Source organism: Silurus aristotelis, assembly GCF_946808225.1.
Source record: "Silurus aristotelis genome assembly, chromosome: 9".
NCBI lineage: Eukaryota > Metazoa > Chordata > Actinopteri > Siluriformes > Siluridae > Silurus > Silurus aristotelis.
The window spans coordinates 21,532,518-21,550,756 of NC_139582.1; the positions used below are offsets into that span (position 1 = coordinate 21,532,518).

At 35.5% G+C, this 18,239-nt stretch overlaps 1 protein-coding gene and 1 long non-coding RNA gene across 2 annotated transcripts in view; one reads left to right on the forward strand and one right to left on the reverse strand.

Moving 5' to 3' along the window:
- Positions 1–3,469, forward strand: part of plcb2 (phospholipase C, beta 2) — a 29,322-nt gene extending 25,853 nt beyond the window's left edge. Inside the window, exons 31-32 of the mRNA XM_083550434.1 lie at positions 313–411; positions 2,886–3,469. Coding sequence (XP_083406560.1) covers positions 313–411; positions 2,886–3,056 — 270 coding nt within the window. The 3' untranslated portion in view covers positions 3,057–3,469. The remainder of the gene's footprint in view (positions 1–312; positions 412–2,885) is intronic.
- Positions 1–18,239, reverse strand: part of LOC310731156 — a 282,526-nt gene that overhangs the window by 117,824 nt on the left and 146,463 nt on the right. The window lies entirely within an intron of this gene.

The window sequence follows — 18,239 nt, forward strand, 5'->3', positions numbered from 1 at the left end:
ATTAAATATTTAGACTGGCTAAAACAATTCCATGCCTACTGTTATAAGAAAAAACTAGTTTGGGTTACATCATACCATGATTCATACCATGATTATCATTGATCATATTTTCTGTTATAACAGCATACATGTCATGCCTAAAGTCTGTGCATAACATTTTTAAATAATTATACTCAGTACATAGATTATATCTGTAGATTCAGAAATGGAAATTGACAATTTATATGCCAGCATTCAGTTATATAAATTTAAGTGAGAGAAATGTGCACACAGTGTGAATTTTATAAACATGACTGGCCCTTCTGCTTTCAGTCTGCATCTAGTAATGGAAATTCATCACAGGAGCAGGAACAGAAGCTTAAGAAAAAACAGGCAGAAACACTGTCTGACATCAGAAGCATTAACAGTCAGGTAACCTCCATCTCTATCTGTATCTGTATCTGTATCTGTATCTCTATCTCTATCTGTATCTCTATCTGTATCTCTATCTGTATCTCTATCTGTATCTGTATCTCTATCTCTATCTCTATCTCTATCTGTATCTGTATCTGTATCTGTATCTCTATCTCTATCTCTATCTGTATCTCTATCTGTATCTCTATCTGTATCTCTATCTGTATCTGTATCTCTATCTGTATCTGTATCTGTATCTCTATCTCTATCTCTATCTGTATCTCTATCTGTATCTCTATCTGTATCTGTATCTGTATCTGTATCTGTATCTGTATCTCTATCTCTATCTCTATCTGTATCTCTATCTGTATCTCTATCTGTATCTCTATCTGTATCTGTATCTGTATCTGTATCTGTATCTGCATCTCTATCTCTATCTCTATCTGTATCTCTATCTCTATCTCTATCTCTATCTCTATCTGTATCTCTATCTCTATCTCTATCTGTATCTCTATCTCTATCTCTATCTCTATCTGTATTTCTATCGCCATCTCTATCTCTATCTCTATCTGTATCTCTATCTCTATCTGTATCTCTATCTCTATCTCTATCTCTATCTCTATCTCTATCTCTATCCTCCTTCAACAGAAAGATTGAAAAACCGAAAGACAGGAAGTGATATGCTGTATGGGTATAAGTATTTAAAAGTTATTTTTTGCTTTATAAAGCTCTTTTGCTGAATTTTGAGTGAGTGTTGGAATCAGCATCCTGCATGGTCACAATAGTCATGCTTTTAGGATAGTTTAAAGTATAACTCATATTTTTTTAATTGTCTAAAATAGATTTTGTTTAATCATTTATTTATTTATTTATTTATTTTATCATTATTTTGGAAAATGAAAAAAAAAATTATTAAAATTACAGAAAATTTGATTTTGTTTCTAGGAATGAACAATTAGTGATTGGGGCAGACTTTAATGGGCATGTAGGTGAAGGGAACAGAGGTGATGAGGAGGTGATGGGTAGGTATGGCTTTAAGTAGAGGAATGTGGAAGAGCAGATGGTGGTAGATTTTGCTAAAAGAATGGAAATGGCTGTGGTGAACACTTATTTTAAGAAGAAGGAGGATCATGGGGTGACGTATAAGAGAGGAGGAAGGTACACACAGGTGGACTATGTCCTATGTAGGAGATGCAACCTGAAGGAGATTGGAGACTGTAATGTGTTGGCCAGGGACAGTTTAGTTAGACAGCATTGGATGGTGGTCTGTGGGATGGTTTTAGAGGTAAAAATTTGAATTTGAATTTAAAAAAGATAGGGAGGAGAGTGGGGACTGAAAAAAGAATAAGATGGTGGAAACTGAAGGAGGACTGAAGGAGATTCAGGGAAGAGGTCAGTCAGGGGTTCGGTGGTGTGAAGAGGTGCTGGATGATTGGGCAACTACTGCAGAAGTGATAAGGAAGATAACTAGAAAGGTACTTTGTGTGACATCTGGGAAGATAAAGGAAGACAAAAAGATGTGGTGGAATGGGAATGGAACAGGATTGGGATCAGCACAAAGATGAGAATGCAGGCAGGAGTGCAAGGAGATGTGACAGCAGGTGAAGAGAGATGTGGCAAAAGCCAAGGAAAAGGCATATGAGGAGCTGTATGAGAAGTTGGACACTGCAAGTTAGAGCAATAAAGGATGGAGATAGAAATGTGTTGACTGGTGAGGAGAGTGTTTTATTGTTATTTTGAGCAGCCGATGACCGAGGAAAATGAAGGGAAAATGAGAGAGAGAGAAGGTTGGATGGTCTGGAGATGGTGAAGCAGGAAGTGGATAGGATTAGTAAGGAGGAAGTGACAGCAGCGATTAAGAAGAGGAAGAGTGGAAAGTCCGTTGACCCAGATGATATAAATACCAGTAGAAGCATGGAGATGTTTAGGAGAGATGGCAGTGGAGTTTTTAACCAGATTATTTAACAAGATTTTGGAACGTAAGAGGATGCCTGAGGAATGGAGAAGGAGTGTGCTGGTACCGATCTTTAAGAATAAGGGAGAGTAACTACAGGGGAATTAAGTTAATCAGTCACACCATAAAGTTATGGGAAAGAGAAGTGGAATCCAGGCTGAGGGAAGAGGTGACCATCTGTGAGCAACAGTATAGTTTCAGGCCGAGGAAGAGCACCACAGATGAATTTTTACTTTGAGAATGTTGATAGAGAAGTATCAAAAAGTGCCTACTTTGAAGAATTGAAAATATAAAGCATAATTTGGATTATTTAACAAGTTTTTGTTTACTACATAATATAATACATGTTCTTTCATAATTTGAAAGTCTTCTGTATTAATGTACAATGTTGAAAATAATAACAATAAGGATAAAACACTTAAGAAAAAGGTGAGTCTAAACTTTTGCTAGGTACTGTACATATAAGCAAAGTTTAAAAAAGCCAAACAGCAATGAACAATCTTTTATCTCTCACATTTTTGAATCTGCACACTGTTAGATGAACCAGCAGGCTGTGACAGAGTATGCTAAGCAGATGTGGTCTTTACCAGTTGATCTTAAGGAAGCAGTGAATGCCTGTGTGGCTGTTCACTTTCCTGAGAATGTGGATAAAACTGAAGACACCAAGCAGGAGCTGGATGGCCAATATGGCCAAGTGTACCGGGGCTGATGGCCATTCAGCTTTCTCTCTTTAGCTTTCCATAACAATTCTGCACATGTAGTTGAAAACTGTAGTAAATTGTTTTTAAACTTGACAATGCTCATGTTTTAATCCACACAGCTTTTTAATAAAATAGGTGCAATGTACTTGAACATTTGTAGCAATGCCATTGTCTCGATGATTTAAAGTGTGAGCTTTGATGATGTAAAAGAGACAATCACCTGCAGAATTGTGTTGTTACAGAAATGTGTCAGTTGTGATTTTAGGTTTAATTAAGTTGTTATTACAAAGGACATTGCATTATGGTCTTAAAATTTCCAGATATTTATGTACATATAACATAATATTTAATGTTATTTACTGTATACTGTATTCAGGAGATTCAAAGTGATACCCAACTTATATCAAAAATAAAATTAATAAAATCATTGTTAACTCTCTTTATTTAATAATATTTCTGTTAAGTGTAATAAATGCCGTGTTTTAGCCAGGTAACTGTGTATGTAAATTATTTTTACCTGATTATATGATAGTGATGTGAAAAAAATCCTCTAGAGCCACGATTTATCACTGTGATCCATACATTTTCACACATTTCTCTAATTTTAACCTGCACTATATATACTTGGTTAAATGATATAAGCTATAAGGCTGACCTTGACTGAGTAAAAATATCTAAACATATTTATACATACATATTATTCTGTACACAAGGTCATGTTAGATACCAGCACTACTTCAATTAGTTTATTTGAAAAAAAGAAATACATCTAACTTTTTTTTTATTCTTGACCACAGCTTAGTCTACATAGATCACATGATTTAAATTAAATTTAGATTTCCAATGTTCACACTGTTCATGCAGGTAGGTGGTTTTGCATAATTGCCCGTAGCTGTGAATGTGTTTGAAAGTTAATGATTGTGTGTGTAAATTGCAATGGCCAGGCATCCTTCCCTGGATAATTTACCATGTGGAATAGTCTCTGCATTATACAGGATAAAGAAGTTACAGAAGATGAATGAAGGAATGAATGATGAATAATGAATGAATTAACAAACATTAAATAGCAACAGATATCTGATATCTAGGTGATTTTAAAGATATTCATATTGACTTGAAATTACTTATTGACGGTTTGTTGATGTGATTAATGGTGTATTAATGTTAAAGTATGGTTTATTAATCATATTAAGTACTGTATAAAAAATATTTAATACAATCAGTTTAAGGAAACCTTCAATATAAAGCATTAGTATGTTTTATTTAATATCAATTGTGCAAATTTTTTTTATTTATTTTTTTTACATAAAATTAAATCTAATCAAACACAAAAGCTTACATAAGCTTAATTTTATTATATTATAAAAATAGCTTTTTAGACCGAAGCAGCTTTTATTACCTAGTCAGAAAAACAGCCTGGCTTTTGTTTTGTTTGTTTCAGAGATATGTGGCATGTGGCTAGGGTGCTGGCTTCTGTAACTTAGCCTGAAATCGTGCCATTTGAATGCAATCTCCTCCTCTTGTTTTGAACGATAAAGTGGCGGAGAGCTATGCTTGCAGCCTTGTTGAACACACAAACACACTCTGCACCAATGCCTTGTAAAGCAGTTTTAGTCAATATGACAGATTTGTCTACAATTTTCGTTAATTACATTGCTCACACTTTATATTTATAAAGTGTGAGCAATGTAATTAACGAAAATTGTTCTGTCCTCTTTTCCTCCTTTCAGCCCAGGTGAGTGAAGAACTTTGACATGTTTATGGAGCATACACATAGTTCTGAAGGTCTGATATGACGTATCTGAGGTTGAACTTTAAACAACAAATAAAAAAGCATGTTACCTTTATGAACCTCTCTTTTCTTTAAAGGCTTTCTTCTAGATTAGGAGTGAATAGACTGAATAGGCCTTCTTCTTGATTAGGAGTGAATTAGACTGAAGAGCAAGCCAGTGGTGATTGTGGCAGAAAAAAAATGATTGAAACCTTGAGAAGAACCAGACTCAAAAGAGAATCCATCTTCATCTGGGTGAAAAAAAATGATTGAAACCTTGAGAAGAACCAGACTCAAAAGAGAATCCATCTTCATCTGGGTGAAAAAAAATGTGTTATAGTTCCATCATCAAGTGTTCACTGTGACTTAAATGTAAATCTGTTTATGGCAACTGTAGCCCTAAGCCATTGTAGCAGACTGTATTAATTATAGGCCAAACTCATTGGGAACAGGATCAATTTTACTTCAGAAAGAGAGAGAGAGAGAGAGAGAGAGAGAGAGAGAGAGAGAGAGAGAGAGAGAGAGAGAGAGAGAGAGAGAGAGAGAGAAACATGGATTATAGTCTCTGCTTATTTTAATGTTATAAGCAGAGACTCCAGCAAGACTAGATATGATAGCATAACTAAAAGGGAGAGCCAAAAAGTAACACAGACATGTGGATCTCTGAGTCATAAAGCAGCCAGCCAATTTATCATTAACAAATCTAATTTACAACATAACTGTTGGTCTTTTAAGAAGAATCCACCTATGGTACAAGATCGTTCAGTGCTTTATATATGAATGGTAATATTTTTTATTATAAATGCTATTTGTTGTAGACTGGAAAAGACAGGTTTGATTGGTCATATATTCTGGTTCTAGAAAAGATTCTTGTTGCTCTATTCTACTAACTGGTGCTTCTTGTTTATGTGCTTACATTCAGACAGAAATGCATTCCAATAATCCAGCATGAGGTCAAATAAAGCATCCTGTAAGATATATTTCTTATCTCAACAATATTCCTGAGATTAAAGAAGGGTCAAAGTAATGTTATCTACATGAGCTTTTTTAGTAAGACTGATGTCAATAATCATATCAAGGAAATGGTTCAGATTTTTCAAGAGCAATCACAAAAGTGTGCTCTTTTCAACGATGTAAAATTTTTTAAAACAATGTACAGGACACTGTATGGACAAAAAATTGTGGATACCTGATTATAAGATTCATATGCACTTTTTGAACAATCTATTCCACATTTAGTCACAATTTTGCTTTTTTTAAGTGTGGTTGTGGAGATTCATTAAGCCACAAGGGTAACAGCAGATTCAGGGTTAGGGTGAAGGGGCCTGGGGTGCGGTCAGTGTTTTAATTCATCCTCAAGGCATTTAGTATGGGTTGAGGTCAGAGGTTTATAAAGGTAGGTAGGTAGGTAGGTAGGTAGGTAGGTAGGTAGGTAGGTAGGTAGGTAGGTAGGTAGGTAGGTAGGTAGGTAGGTAGGTAGGTAGGTAGGTAGGTAGGTAGTAGGTAGGTTAACATTTTCCACTCCAACCCATGTAAACCATGTAAACCATGACCTACTGAAGTTCACTTTGGCAAAGGGGCATTGTCATGTTGGATCAGGTTTTGGTCTCCTAGATCAAGTGAAGGGAAATTTATATTCTACCACATCCAAAGACACCCTTTACAATTTTGTGCCTCTAACTTGTGGTAACAGTTTGGGGAAGATGGTGATTGCAGGTTAAATAAATACCATTGGTACCAAGTACCACTGCTATAAAGTCAGTTTAAGATTTGATGAAAATAGGTAATTTTTAGGTATTACTACTCAGAGAAAGTAAGCAGTATAGATCAGTAACAGTGAAGATATCACCATCCTTTTTTTCCCGTCGAAAAAAACTGGAACCATTTTGTGCATATTGGTTGTTGTATGCAGTTCCTGGTTTCCTTTTCAGCAAATGAGATACATGTATGCATGTCTGTTTACTGTAAAGTGTTTTAAGATCCTGATTTCTTGTATTATCTGGACTATAATCCAAGTTTGTCTGTTTTAGACTCCATTAAACCTGGCAATAAGTGCTTATCTAAATGAGTGTTGTTGCAAAGCTCTTTTAATCCACCACACTTTTCTTACTTTCCCCCTGTTGCCTGTTTTCTTCACTCTGGCAAATATGTGACTGTTATGTCCTTACACACCATGATGAGTGCTAAGGGCATGATTCAGTCACTTTGAGTCATTTTCAGTCTCACAGAAAGAAAAAAAAAAAAAAAAAAAAAAAAAAAAAAAAATATATATATATATATATATATATATATATATATATATATATATATATATATATATATATATATATATATATATATATATATAATGCATATATATTATGCACACTGACTGCTCATTATCCTAGACCCTCATAAATAGATAGAACAGGACTTCCTTAAGGTGCTAAACTGCTAAATAGTAATTAAATTGAGAAAATGACCCTGACCCTGTTCTACATAAAACCTTTCAAGAGATCTCCTTAAGACGTTTCCACAGTTTTTTCTAATTTCTTAGGAAAAAAATGTAAAACTGTTAAATAATTGTAATATAATTGTTGGTCTACACCTGCAAGCCTGTAAATTTGCAATCCATTTCAGGTGTTAAGAGTAAGAGTAAGATACAGAAGATTATATTGTTTACAAGAATGCTCTCCATAGTATATTGTAGAATTTATATAATGTATTTATGTATGTATGTGTGTTACTGCTACACTAATCAGAAATATGAACTGAATATAATGTGGAAAAGTAGCCAGAGTTTTTATTTATGACCTCCTCATTTATGTAGCAGTTATTCAATCCAATTACATTCTAAAAAGAACAACTGTAAAAAATATAAATAAATAAAATGGCAGGCAGCACTGGCAGTGTGCAGCCTATAGCTCACTATATAATTTACACACACTGTTTTTGTTTGATTTACAGATGTCAGCCCTTTATATCAGCTTCTTTGACAAATAAAAAAAAATAGATTCAAAAGAGATTTTAAAAAAGTCTATACAACTATGAGATGAGGTGAGACTAGTTAGTAATCTTTAAACTGTAATACTTTCAGCTGGATATTGTTAATGAATTGTTTAGAAATCACACAAGTAGAAAAACAGGCTTTACCCAGGTTGAAGCGTTCAGAATGCAATGCACACTGCTTTTCTTTGCATAATAAATTCTATTTTGATCGGCAAAGCAAGGTACTGACTCAACAGTCTACAAGTTTCTCTGGTAAACATGTGCAATCTGGTGTTCCTGATGGTACAAGAGCTTTCCAGGCTCGATTTTATGCTATATCTCCAACCCCCACATTCTTCCTCTCTTCCATCCTCCACCTCCACCTCTGAATTCCCCGCTTTTCTCTCCCTGCTGTGTGTGGGGTTGAATCGCATGCTATTTGCCAGGTTGAGCAGTCATCATAGCGTAGGCTGTCAGGGCTGCCCAGTCCATTAGAACTACCCTCTCACACCGCCCCTGGGCCATCTGGATAACGGGTTGTGTAGTGATGACCAGAATAATTCATAAGCAGGATCAGTCATGGCATGGAAGTAGGATGATGTTACTCTTGTAAAAAGTTGGGTTTAAAAGTTTCCACAGAGCATTATTGACATTATCTGTGAGTGTCCTTGCTGTCGGATAAAGAGATAAATGTGAGAAACCTTGTTTTTTCCTTATTCTGTATACTTTAGTGAACTAATTACTAAAAGTCTTGTGGGAATTGTCCAAACTTTCCAAAATGCAAATTAACCATAGTAGAAGAATCAATTAAATGGATGGATATTCACATATAAAATGAAACATCTTTCAGTATATTCTGTAAAAATACAATTTGCATTGCAATCTTGGATAGTCAAGCAGGTTTTATAACTTAATATTAAGTTTGCAAAACACTATATTTTAAAAGTTTATATTTAGTCACCGCTGCGGCCCGGGTTAGATTCCTGGTCAGGGAACCAAACCCAGCCATTAGGGTTGCACAAGCCAGTGCACTCTTAGTGCCGGTCCCAAGCCCGGATAAATGGGAAGGGTTGCATTAGGAAGGGCATCCAGCGTAAAAACATTAAATTCCAGTCCTTTAACAAACAATTTGCCTCCTGCTACAGCCAAATATGACTAATTTTGAATTAGCAGTCCAGAGCACCTTCTGCCATTTTTCTGTACCCCAGTTACTATGTTTGAGTGGATGGTTGAAATGCTTAGTCTTCTATGTTGGAGGTGTGGCTTTTTGGCTGCAATTCTTCCATAAAAACCACTTCTCACCAGATTATCCAAACAGTAAATAGGTGTACCTGGGTCCCACTAGTTTCCATTAATTTGTTGCTCATGGCACTGCTAGCATCTTCTAAAGTCAAGGGGGAAGTATGCATCAGTCATTGAAATTTTATTTTAGTATCTGTTTTTATTTATTTTATATATTATTTATTAATTTGTTTGCTTGCTTGTTTATAACTTTTTTTTATAATAGCAAGGTTTGAATTAAGTTTCCATTTTCAACACTGCATTATAGTAACAATTCCAAACATTAATGATGTTAAATGCTGGTGCATTTTTTCCTGCAATTCTTCTTCTTCTTCTTCTTCTTCTTCTTTTTCTTCTTCTTCTTCTTCTGCTTCTTTTTCTTCTTCTTCTTCTTTCGGCTGCTCCCATTAGGGGTCGGCACAGCGGATCATACATCTCCATACCCCCCCTGTCCTCTACATCTGCCTCTTTCAAACCAACTACCTGCATGTCTTTCCTCATTATATCCATAAACCTCCTCCTTGGCTTTCCTCTTTTCCTCCTTTCTGCCAGTTTAGCATTCTTCTACCCATATACCCCATGTTCCTCCTCTGCATATGTCCAACCATCCCAATTGCACCTTCTTGCACTGCCCCTTCAATAAACTAATTTCCATCCTCATTACTCCCAATGAAAATCTCAACATTTTCAGCTCTGCTACCTTCAGCTCCACCCCTTGTCTTTTACTCAATGCCACCAATGCCAAATCATCCAGCATCCCTTTACCACCACCAAGCCCCTGTCTGACCTTTTCCCTGAACCTCACACTACAGTCTTCCTCCTTCAGTTTCCACCATCTTAGTCTTCTTTCAGTCCTCACTCTCCTCCCCTTCTTCTTCACCTCCAAAACCATCACACAGACCACCGTCCCGAAGGGAACAGAGGTGATGAGGAGGTGATGAGAAGGTGATGGGTAGGTATGGCCTTAAGATTTTGATAAAAAGATGGAAATGGCAGTGGTGAACACTTATTTTAAAAAAAAGAAGGATCTGGGGTGACGTATAAGAGTGGAAGAAGGTACACACAGGTGGACTATGTTCTATGTGCAGGAAAGCATAAAGAGAAAGAGGTTGGCAAAAAAGTAGGCAGGAGTACAAGGAGATGCAGCAGCAGGTAAAGAGGGATGTGGTAAAAGCCAAGGAAAAGACATATGAGGAGCTGTATGAGAAGTTGGACACTAAGGAAGGAGAAAAGGATTTATACTGATTGGCCCGGCAGAGGGACCGAGCTGGGAAGGATTTCCTGCAAGTTAAAGAAATAAAAGATGGAAATAGAAATGTGTTGACTAGTGAGGAGAGTGTGTTTTGAGAAGATGAAGGGAGTATTTTGACCAGCTGATGAAAATGAGATAAAGAGAGAGAGAGAGAGAGAGAGAGAGAGAGAGAGAGAGAGAGAGAGAGAGAGAGAGAGAGAGAGAGAGAGAGAGAGAGAAGGTTGGATTGTGTGGAGATGGTGAAGCAGGAAGTGGAAAGGATTAGTAAGGAGGAATTGAGAGCAGCGGTTAAGAGGATGAAGGGTGGAAAGTCGGTTGGACCAGATGACATACCAGTAGAAGCATAGAGATGTTTAGGAGAGATGGCAGTGGAGTTTTAACCAGGTAAGGGAGATGTGCAGACCTGCAGTAACAACAGGGGAATTAAGTGGATAAGTCACACCATGAAGTTATGGGAAAGAGTAGTGGAAGCCAGGCGGAGAGAAGAGATGACCATCTGTGAGCAACATTATGGTTTCATGCTGAGAAAGAGCACCACAGATGCCTTATTTGCTGTGAGAATGTTGATGGAGAATTATAGAGAAGGTCAGAAGGAGTTGCATTGTGTGTTTGTGGATTTAGAGAATGCGTATGACAGGGTGCCGAGAGAGGAGTTGTGGTATTGTATGAGGAAGTCAGGTGTGTCAGAGAAGTATGTGAGGGTGGTGCAGGACATGTATGAGGACAGTGTGACAGCAGTGAATTGTGCAGTAGAAACGACAGACTGGTTCAAGGTGGAGGTTGGAATGCATCAAATATCGGCTCTGAGCCCTTTCCTGTTTGCAGTGGTGATGGACAGGTTGCCGGATGAGGTCAGACAGGAGTCTCCATGGATTATGATGTTTGCGGATGATATTGTGATTTGTGATGAGAGCAGGTTGAGAAGAGCCTGGAGAGGTAGAGGTATGTGCTGGAGAGAAGGGGTATGAAAGTCAGTAGGAATAAGACAGAGTACATGTGTGTGAATGAGAGGGAGGGCAGTGAAGTGGTGCGGTGCGGTTGCAGGGAGAAGAGGTGGAGAAAAGTGGAGGAGCTCAGGTACCTGGGGTCAACAGTGCAAGGTTGTAAAGTGTGTATTAGAGAAGTGAAGAAAAGAGTGCAGGCAGGGTGGAGTGGGTGGAGAAGAGTGATAGCAGGAGTGATTTGTGATAGAAGAGTATCTGCGAGAGTGATAGGGAAAGTTTATACGACTGTGGTGAGACCTGCAATGTTGTAAGGTGGAGCTGGAGGTAGCACTGGAGGTAGCAGAGCTGAAGATGTTAAGGTTTTCGTCGGGAGTGACAAGGATGGACAGGGATAGAAATTAGTTTATTAAAGGGACAGCGCATAGATGTTTTGGAGACAAGGTGAGGTAGGCGAGATTGAGATGGTTTGGACATGTGCAGAGGAGGGACATGGGGTATATCAGTTGGAGAATGCTGAGGAAGGAGGAAAAGATGAAGGTAAAGGAGGAGGTTTATGGATGTGATACGGGAAGACATGCAGTTAGTTGGTTAAGAAGAGGGAGATGTAGAGGACAGGGGGGTATGGAGACGGATGATCCGCTGTCGCAACCCCTAATAGGAGAAACCGAAAGAAGAAGAACTTTTTTATTTAAGATAAATTGGAGAAAACCACTGTCTTTCTTCCATTTTTGAACATTTTTAACATGAATTTAATAATTGCATTGTATTTCCATAAAAAATATAATATATTATTTAACTGGCAACACTGATTTTACTTATGATTTCTTTATGGTTTTAATTTCAGCAATTCTTTGGCAAATCGTTTGTTCTGTATGAGTGTTAAAGAACAAATACACTCCAGTGACTCTTTCATGAAGCTGCCACAGAATTGAGCATGGTTCAAAAATATCTAAGCAAAAAATATTCCCAATAGCATGTGATTATCTCACTCCATGACAACACCATTGCCAAAGCAACTGACTACCATGTGTTGCTTTGTAGAACAAGCTGAGGTATCAAATGATTATAGATTACTTGCTTAATCAACTTAGTTGCTTAGTTGCTTAATCATAGAACACAATTGATAACTTAGTGTATGTTGCAACATTGCAAGCACCAATTGTTAGGTTTATTTAAGCTAAAACTAATAGAGATAATTCATATAGACTTATTGCCAATATACTTTAAAAAGAATCTTGTAATGATAATAACACCTAATAATATCCAACATATAATCTACATTTGATGTATTATCATTTTATCCACTTTAATATTACTCTGCAAACATTTAAATCCACCTTAAGATCATTCTCTTGTTCCCAAATGCTACCTTCCAGTTACATCACCCCCCCTGCATTTTCCTCATAAACAATCTTGTGTTCCCACAGGTAATATGAACAAAACAAGTTGAGAAGCAAAACAACACATAGATAGCTTTATATGTAACGATATCCCACACCTGCACCTATAAGTAGCATGTTCACAAGTTTCACAACAGCTGGAGCCATGTGTGGAAATGTGGGGAGTGCAGAAGATGTTTTGTGGAGATCAACAAAATGAGAGTTTTGTAGTGCTTCAAGGCTGACCTCTGATATTTTTTAATTTTCTCTCTTCAACCTCAAGATTCAATTGATCTCAAGATTACCACAGAAAGGAATGCTATTAAGTCTAAAACAGCAAATGGTTCTTTAGTTTCCATGGAATGTGAGGTTGAAATACTGAATTTAAGTAGCACACAGGCTTCTTTCTAAACTATCTTTGAGATTTTATTATTTAATGATTTTTTTTTCTATGTTCTATATCAGCTTATTCAAGTATATATTTAAATGACAGATTCTTAATGTAAGATTACTAACAGGAAAATTCTATTCCCATGTCTGCAGCATCTTGTATTCTGTATGTATATCAATGAGCATCTGGCCATTAGCAGAATTCCTCAGAAAAATGAAGTAGGCTTCAGTCTGAAGTAGCCATGCATGAAATGCATCTGCTATGTGTTTGTCCAATTTATTGAGCTGACAGTTTGCTGTATTATGTGCACTGTCATGACCAGGTGGTCATGTTCACAATCATGTCATACAATTTATCATATTCCAGAGTTTTTTGACCAGGGACCCCTTTTTAAGAGAGAGAGACAAAAATACTTACAACCACACACATATGCCTTATTTCTTTCAGCAGGCCAAGAATTATAAGTCTGCTATTCTGAAAATTTGTGGTGAATATCTTAAAATGTAACCTATATACAAAATGTCTTAATGATTAACATTAATTTTGTATTGTCTTATTGAATTAGTATTAAAATCTCACCATCCACTTTATTAACGATACATTAAAATACACACAACAGTTTACACAGAACTGTTGAGTAACAGTTCTGTGAAGGAAATGCCTTGCTGATAAGAGAAAATTTGCTAGATTGGTTTGTCTGAACTGTAAATGCAGAAATGTTAATGCAACCTGTGGTCTAAAACAATTGTAGCAGTCGATAGAATTTACAGTTTAATCCATCCTTAAAGTTCTTGAGTTGCTCAGTACATGAAGATTCACTGAGAATATGTATTGTTTCCTGGATAGTTTCATTAACATAACATTTTAGTAAAATGATTTCTGTATAAAGAATGAATGTTAACATGCAATAACACACATATATTTTACTATTATTAAGGAAATTATATGCTTATTAATGCAGCTGAATGATGCAATGGCAACTTACTATATCTCTAACCTTAATTATAGTAACTGAAATATCGTTTGTTTTTTTCTTTGACTTTAATATATTGTGTCCAATGCCACAATAGTTTTTTGGCTATAGAGGTTTCCCTCTAGCATTTAGATAACATGCAAAAGAAGCTGCTGCTTTTGGTTCACTTTGTTTCTTGTTATAAAGGAAATGATACTGAAAGCTTACTTTCAGGTGGTAGTGTCCACCCATATGTTTTTATTTAATTAATCATGCTTTGATTTGTTATCTCATTAATAAAATCGAATCCAATGAGTTACTTGAAATTTCATTCTAAATGAATTCATTCTTTCAAACCCAAATACTTTCTAACATGTCGAGGAAAGATGTTTTTATGCCTTATAACAAAATCTACATTTTTCAAGGACAAAACACCAACAGAATACAGGACACCGATTTCACAGATGCTTAGTATTTATATAAAAAATACTTCTCTCTTAATACTTAATACTTCTCACTTAAATGATAAATTCTAGTAATTCTCACTTCTCACACAACAAATGAAAAAATAGAATTTTTATCAGTAAGAAACAAAGAAACTTCCCCTTTATTTATTTATTTATTTATTTATTTTTTATTTATTTATTTATTTATTTATTTATTTATTTATTTAAACATGAATGCATTATTCAAACTAAACAGACATTAGTTTATACAATCCCAAACCAATAACATTGGTATGAACTATAATTTGCCAATAAACCTCATACTTAGTTTATACATTCAGACTGGGATCCTGCAAAAGGGTTTAATCTTGAAACTAGCCAAAAAATGTTCAGGCCTAGAAAAATATTATAATAATAAGACTATAATATTAGAAGTATGTTCCTTTTTTCTCAATTTTTTTATTGTTAAAAAAAATTCATCGGGAACCTGTGATTTGCAGATTTAACCCTGATATATTTTAAATATAAGTTTATCGTTGTAAGCTTTTAGACAAAACCACACCAGTTTCACTGTTTGCTTTCTGAGATTAAGTGACATTTAATTAATTGAGTCTCTGATAGAACAGGAGCAGTCAAACAGAAATGTAAAAGGAATAATTTTACATCTAAATTCAATCAGGGGATTTGTACTTTTACTAAAGCAGGAATAAATCACTATGCTCTCACGCACAAATATGAGAATTATGAGTCTTTGCTACCCAAATGGCCTGTGTGCTAAACTCCCAGAACCTTCGATCTTAGTGTGAGGACACACTTATTCGCACTGCAGCAACATCCGGCTGCTGTTTTTTACTGTTTCAAATGACACAATGAAAAACACCTGCTGGCAACTATACTCATCTCAAATGAGAAGGCATTAATGCATGTCATGGAAGAGAGAGTTTTTTTTCTTTGAGTTTCTCATAACTTTATTTAATATGTTTAAAACTTGTGTTAAAAACACATTTTCCATCTCTGTAAAGCCACATGAAATGATCTCTTATAAATCCACCACCTATTCAAAAGCATTATTAAAGGATAACATTCAATCTATAACAATGCAAAGAGCTTTATTATAACCCCACTTCTTTAAAAAAACTTTCCACATCATTGATTAAAACTTTCTTTCGGCTTCTCCCGTTAGGGGTCGCCACAGCGGATCATCCGCATGTTTGTTTTGGCACGTTTTTACGCTGGATGCCCTTTCTAACGCAACCCTCCCCATTTATGCGGGCTTGGGACCGGCACTAAGAGTGGCTGGGGTTGGTTCCCTGACTAGGGATCGAACCCGGGCTGCAGCGGTGAGAGCACCGCATCCTAACCACTAGACCACCAGGGGACCGTTTCCACATCATTGATTAGTTTATAAAATTTAAAATCAATCAGGACATGACTTTTCACAAAAAACAACTCTACTCTTTGCTCCTCTCTACCATCTATTCTTATTTGCCTTGACAATCAAAAAGTTCAACAACTGACTTTTTATACTTTGAAAGAGATATATATACAGTATATATATATATATATATATATATATATATATATATATATATATATATATATATATATATATATATATATATATATATATATATAGAGAGAGAGAGAGAGAGAGAGAGAGAGAGAGAGAGAGAGAGAGAGAGAGAGAGAGAAAGCATTTAATGTATTTTATTATTTTATCATGTATAAAAAAACCTTTAGTTGCAACACTACAGGTGGGAATCTTTTATAACAGTAAACAGACCAAATTTAACATTATTATTCAATTCACTGACAAGAAATGTAAATATATGATACAACCAGTTTATTTTTAATGCTCCCAGAATCACATTGTCCATATAATACGCTAGCTATAGGCAGAGCAGGCAATTGCAGCAATTTCTCAGGCTTGCAGGGGGGCCCTCCATAACCCAAACAAACCTGTAGACTATTTCACCAATCAGGAAGGGCAAGACCAGTCTTTGTTCATTGAATTTAAAAAACCGCCATTCACCTAAAGTGCCTAAACCAGTTAATATTACCATAAACATGTGGGTCCCAGGCTGAATGCATGAAGAGACTGTGTACAGTGACAAACAAAATCAAACTTTTCTGCATACTGACTTGTTGGCACAGAAAAGAATGCATCCATCAAAGTTTGCTAAGTCATCAGTCATCGTCATTGTGTATTTTTGACAATAATGTATCAATAAACGGAGCCTTATTTTGACGATTTGCATCAGCGACGTTTATCATGGATTTATCGTGGATCATTATTTGCAGCTGGATTATTCAAAACAGTGTGAGCACCGTGACTTTAAAAATACTATAAAAAAAAGTACAAGTTTGTAAATAAATCCTTAATCACAGCTAGGCTAGAGCATTGTTTATTATTTCAAAAAAGTACCTTAACTGTCTGTACTGTATGATTCTGGTGATGTTTACATTATCATAATAGCCTAATTAATACTTATTCTTTTTAGTTTAAAAAAAAATTCTGCTTATTAGTTTGTCTTTTTTACTGTCGCTGTTGATTTGGTTATATAGAACATATTTGTTTTTGTTTTTTCAAATGCAATAGATAATATACTGCATATTGCTATAGCTATAGTCTATATTGTTTCATTATGTGGAGGAAATTATGTGCATATTCAGATAAAAATTTTATTTTTACCACCCATTTTAATTTGAAATAAATTACTGAACAAATTTCTAAAAGTCCTGGGTGATTTTGTCTGTGTGTCTATGTAGGTAATTTATAATATAATTATAAACTTAAACTTAGCATTAAAGTTAGCATTTGTAAGTACTGAAAAAACATCAAAACAAATGATTATTTTAAAGGGTAGCCCAACTACTGACATTACAGATGGTACAGATGACCTTTCATTTTTTTCCTTAATTTTTCTTTAGTGTTGACCTTCGTTAAAGTTTCACTAATAAGCACATTTAATTAAATATCAAATTACTGATAACAGGATTTGTATGAATAAAAAGAGATTATTTGTTTCTAGTGCTTTTTATTTATTCTGAAAGGTGAAAGGACATAAATTTTGCTCCAAATGTTTAGAACAGGCCATGCATATGCTCTTTCAGGCTTACCTGCTTTAGGTGTAAACATGTGCGTAATTAAAACTCACAAGACTTTAATTGATTATTCAGATCTCCTCCTGGGGTTTTCCACGTATTATTTTGTTCAAGGTTTAATGCCGAGGGAATCATACAGACAAGCGTAGCATGGAGCCTGAGAACCATACATATATTTTTTCCACCTCACTAACTAACTAACAGAAAGGCACTTTAAATTGACCTTGTTTTAATTATATTTAATCTGAGACCTGTTGGGTTGCAATTTGTTATTGTTTTTATTTTATTTTTTCATTCGTGTGTGTTTGTGTTTGATTGCATGTGTGCATGTGTCCTTTATTTCTTCAGTAAATAACATTAGCAACTGATTAATATTAGCATGAATCCAATGAGTGCAGATTTCAAACGCTGAAAAACTTGAAAAATAAATGCATAGTTAGAGGGTGTGTATTAAATATATATGGAAGTTATCTTGGTTTGTGTGCATGTTACAATGTTAATTGCATTGCCACCTCATAGCATTCAGTTTTTGACATGTTTTCTTTCTTTCTAATTTCCTCTGACTTAGTGTAACATGCCATGAGGCAGATTAGCTAAAATTAAATGCTCCTAGCTGTGAATGGACATGTACACGTTGCCCTGCATTGTATTAGAATCCCACCCAGGATTTATTCTCACCTCACACCCAGTGTTTCCAGGATAA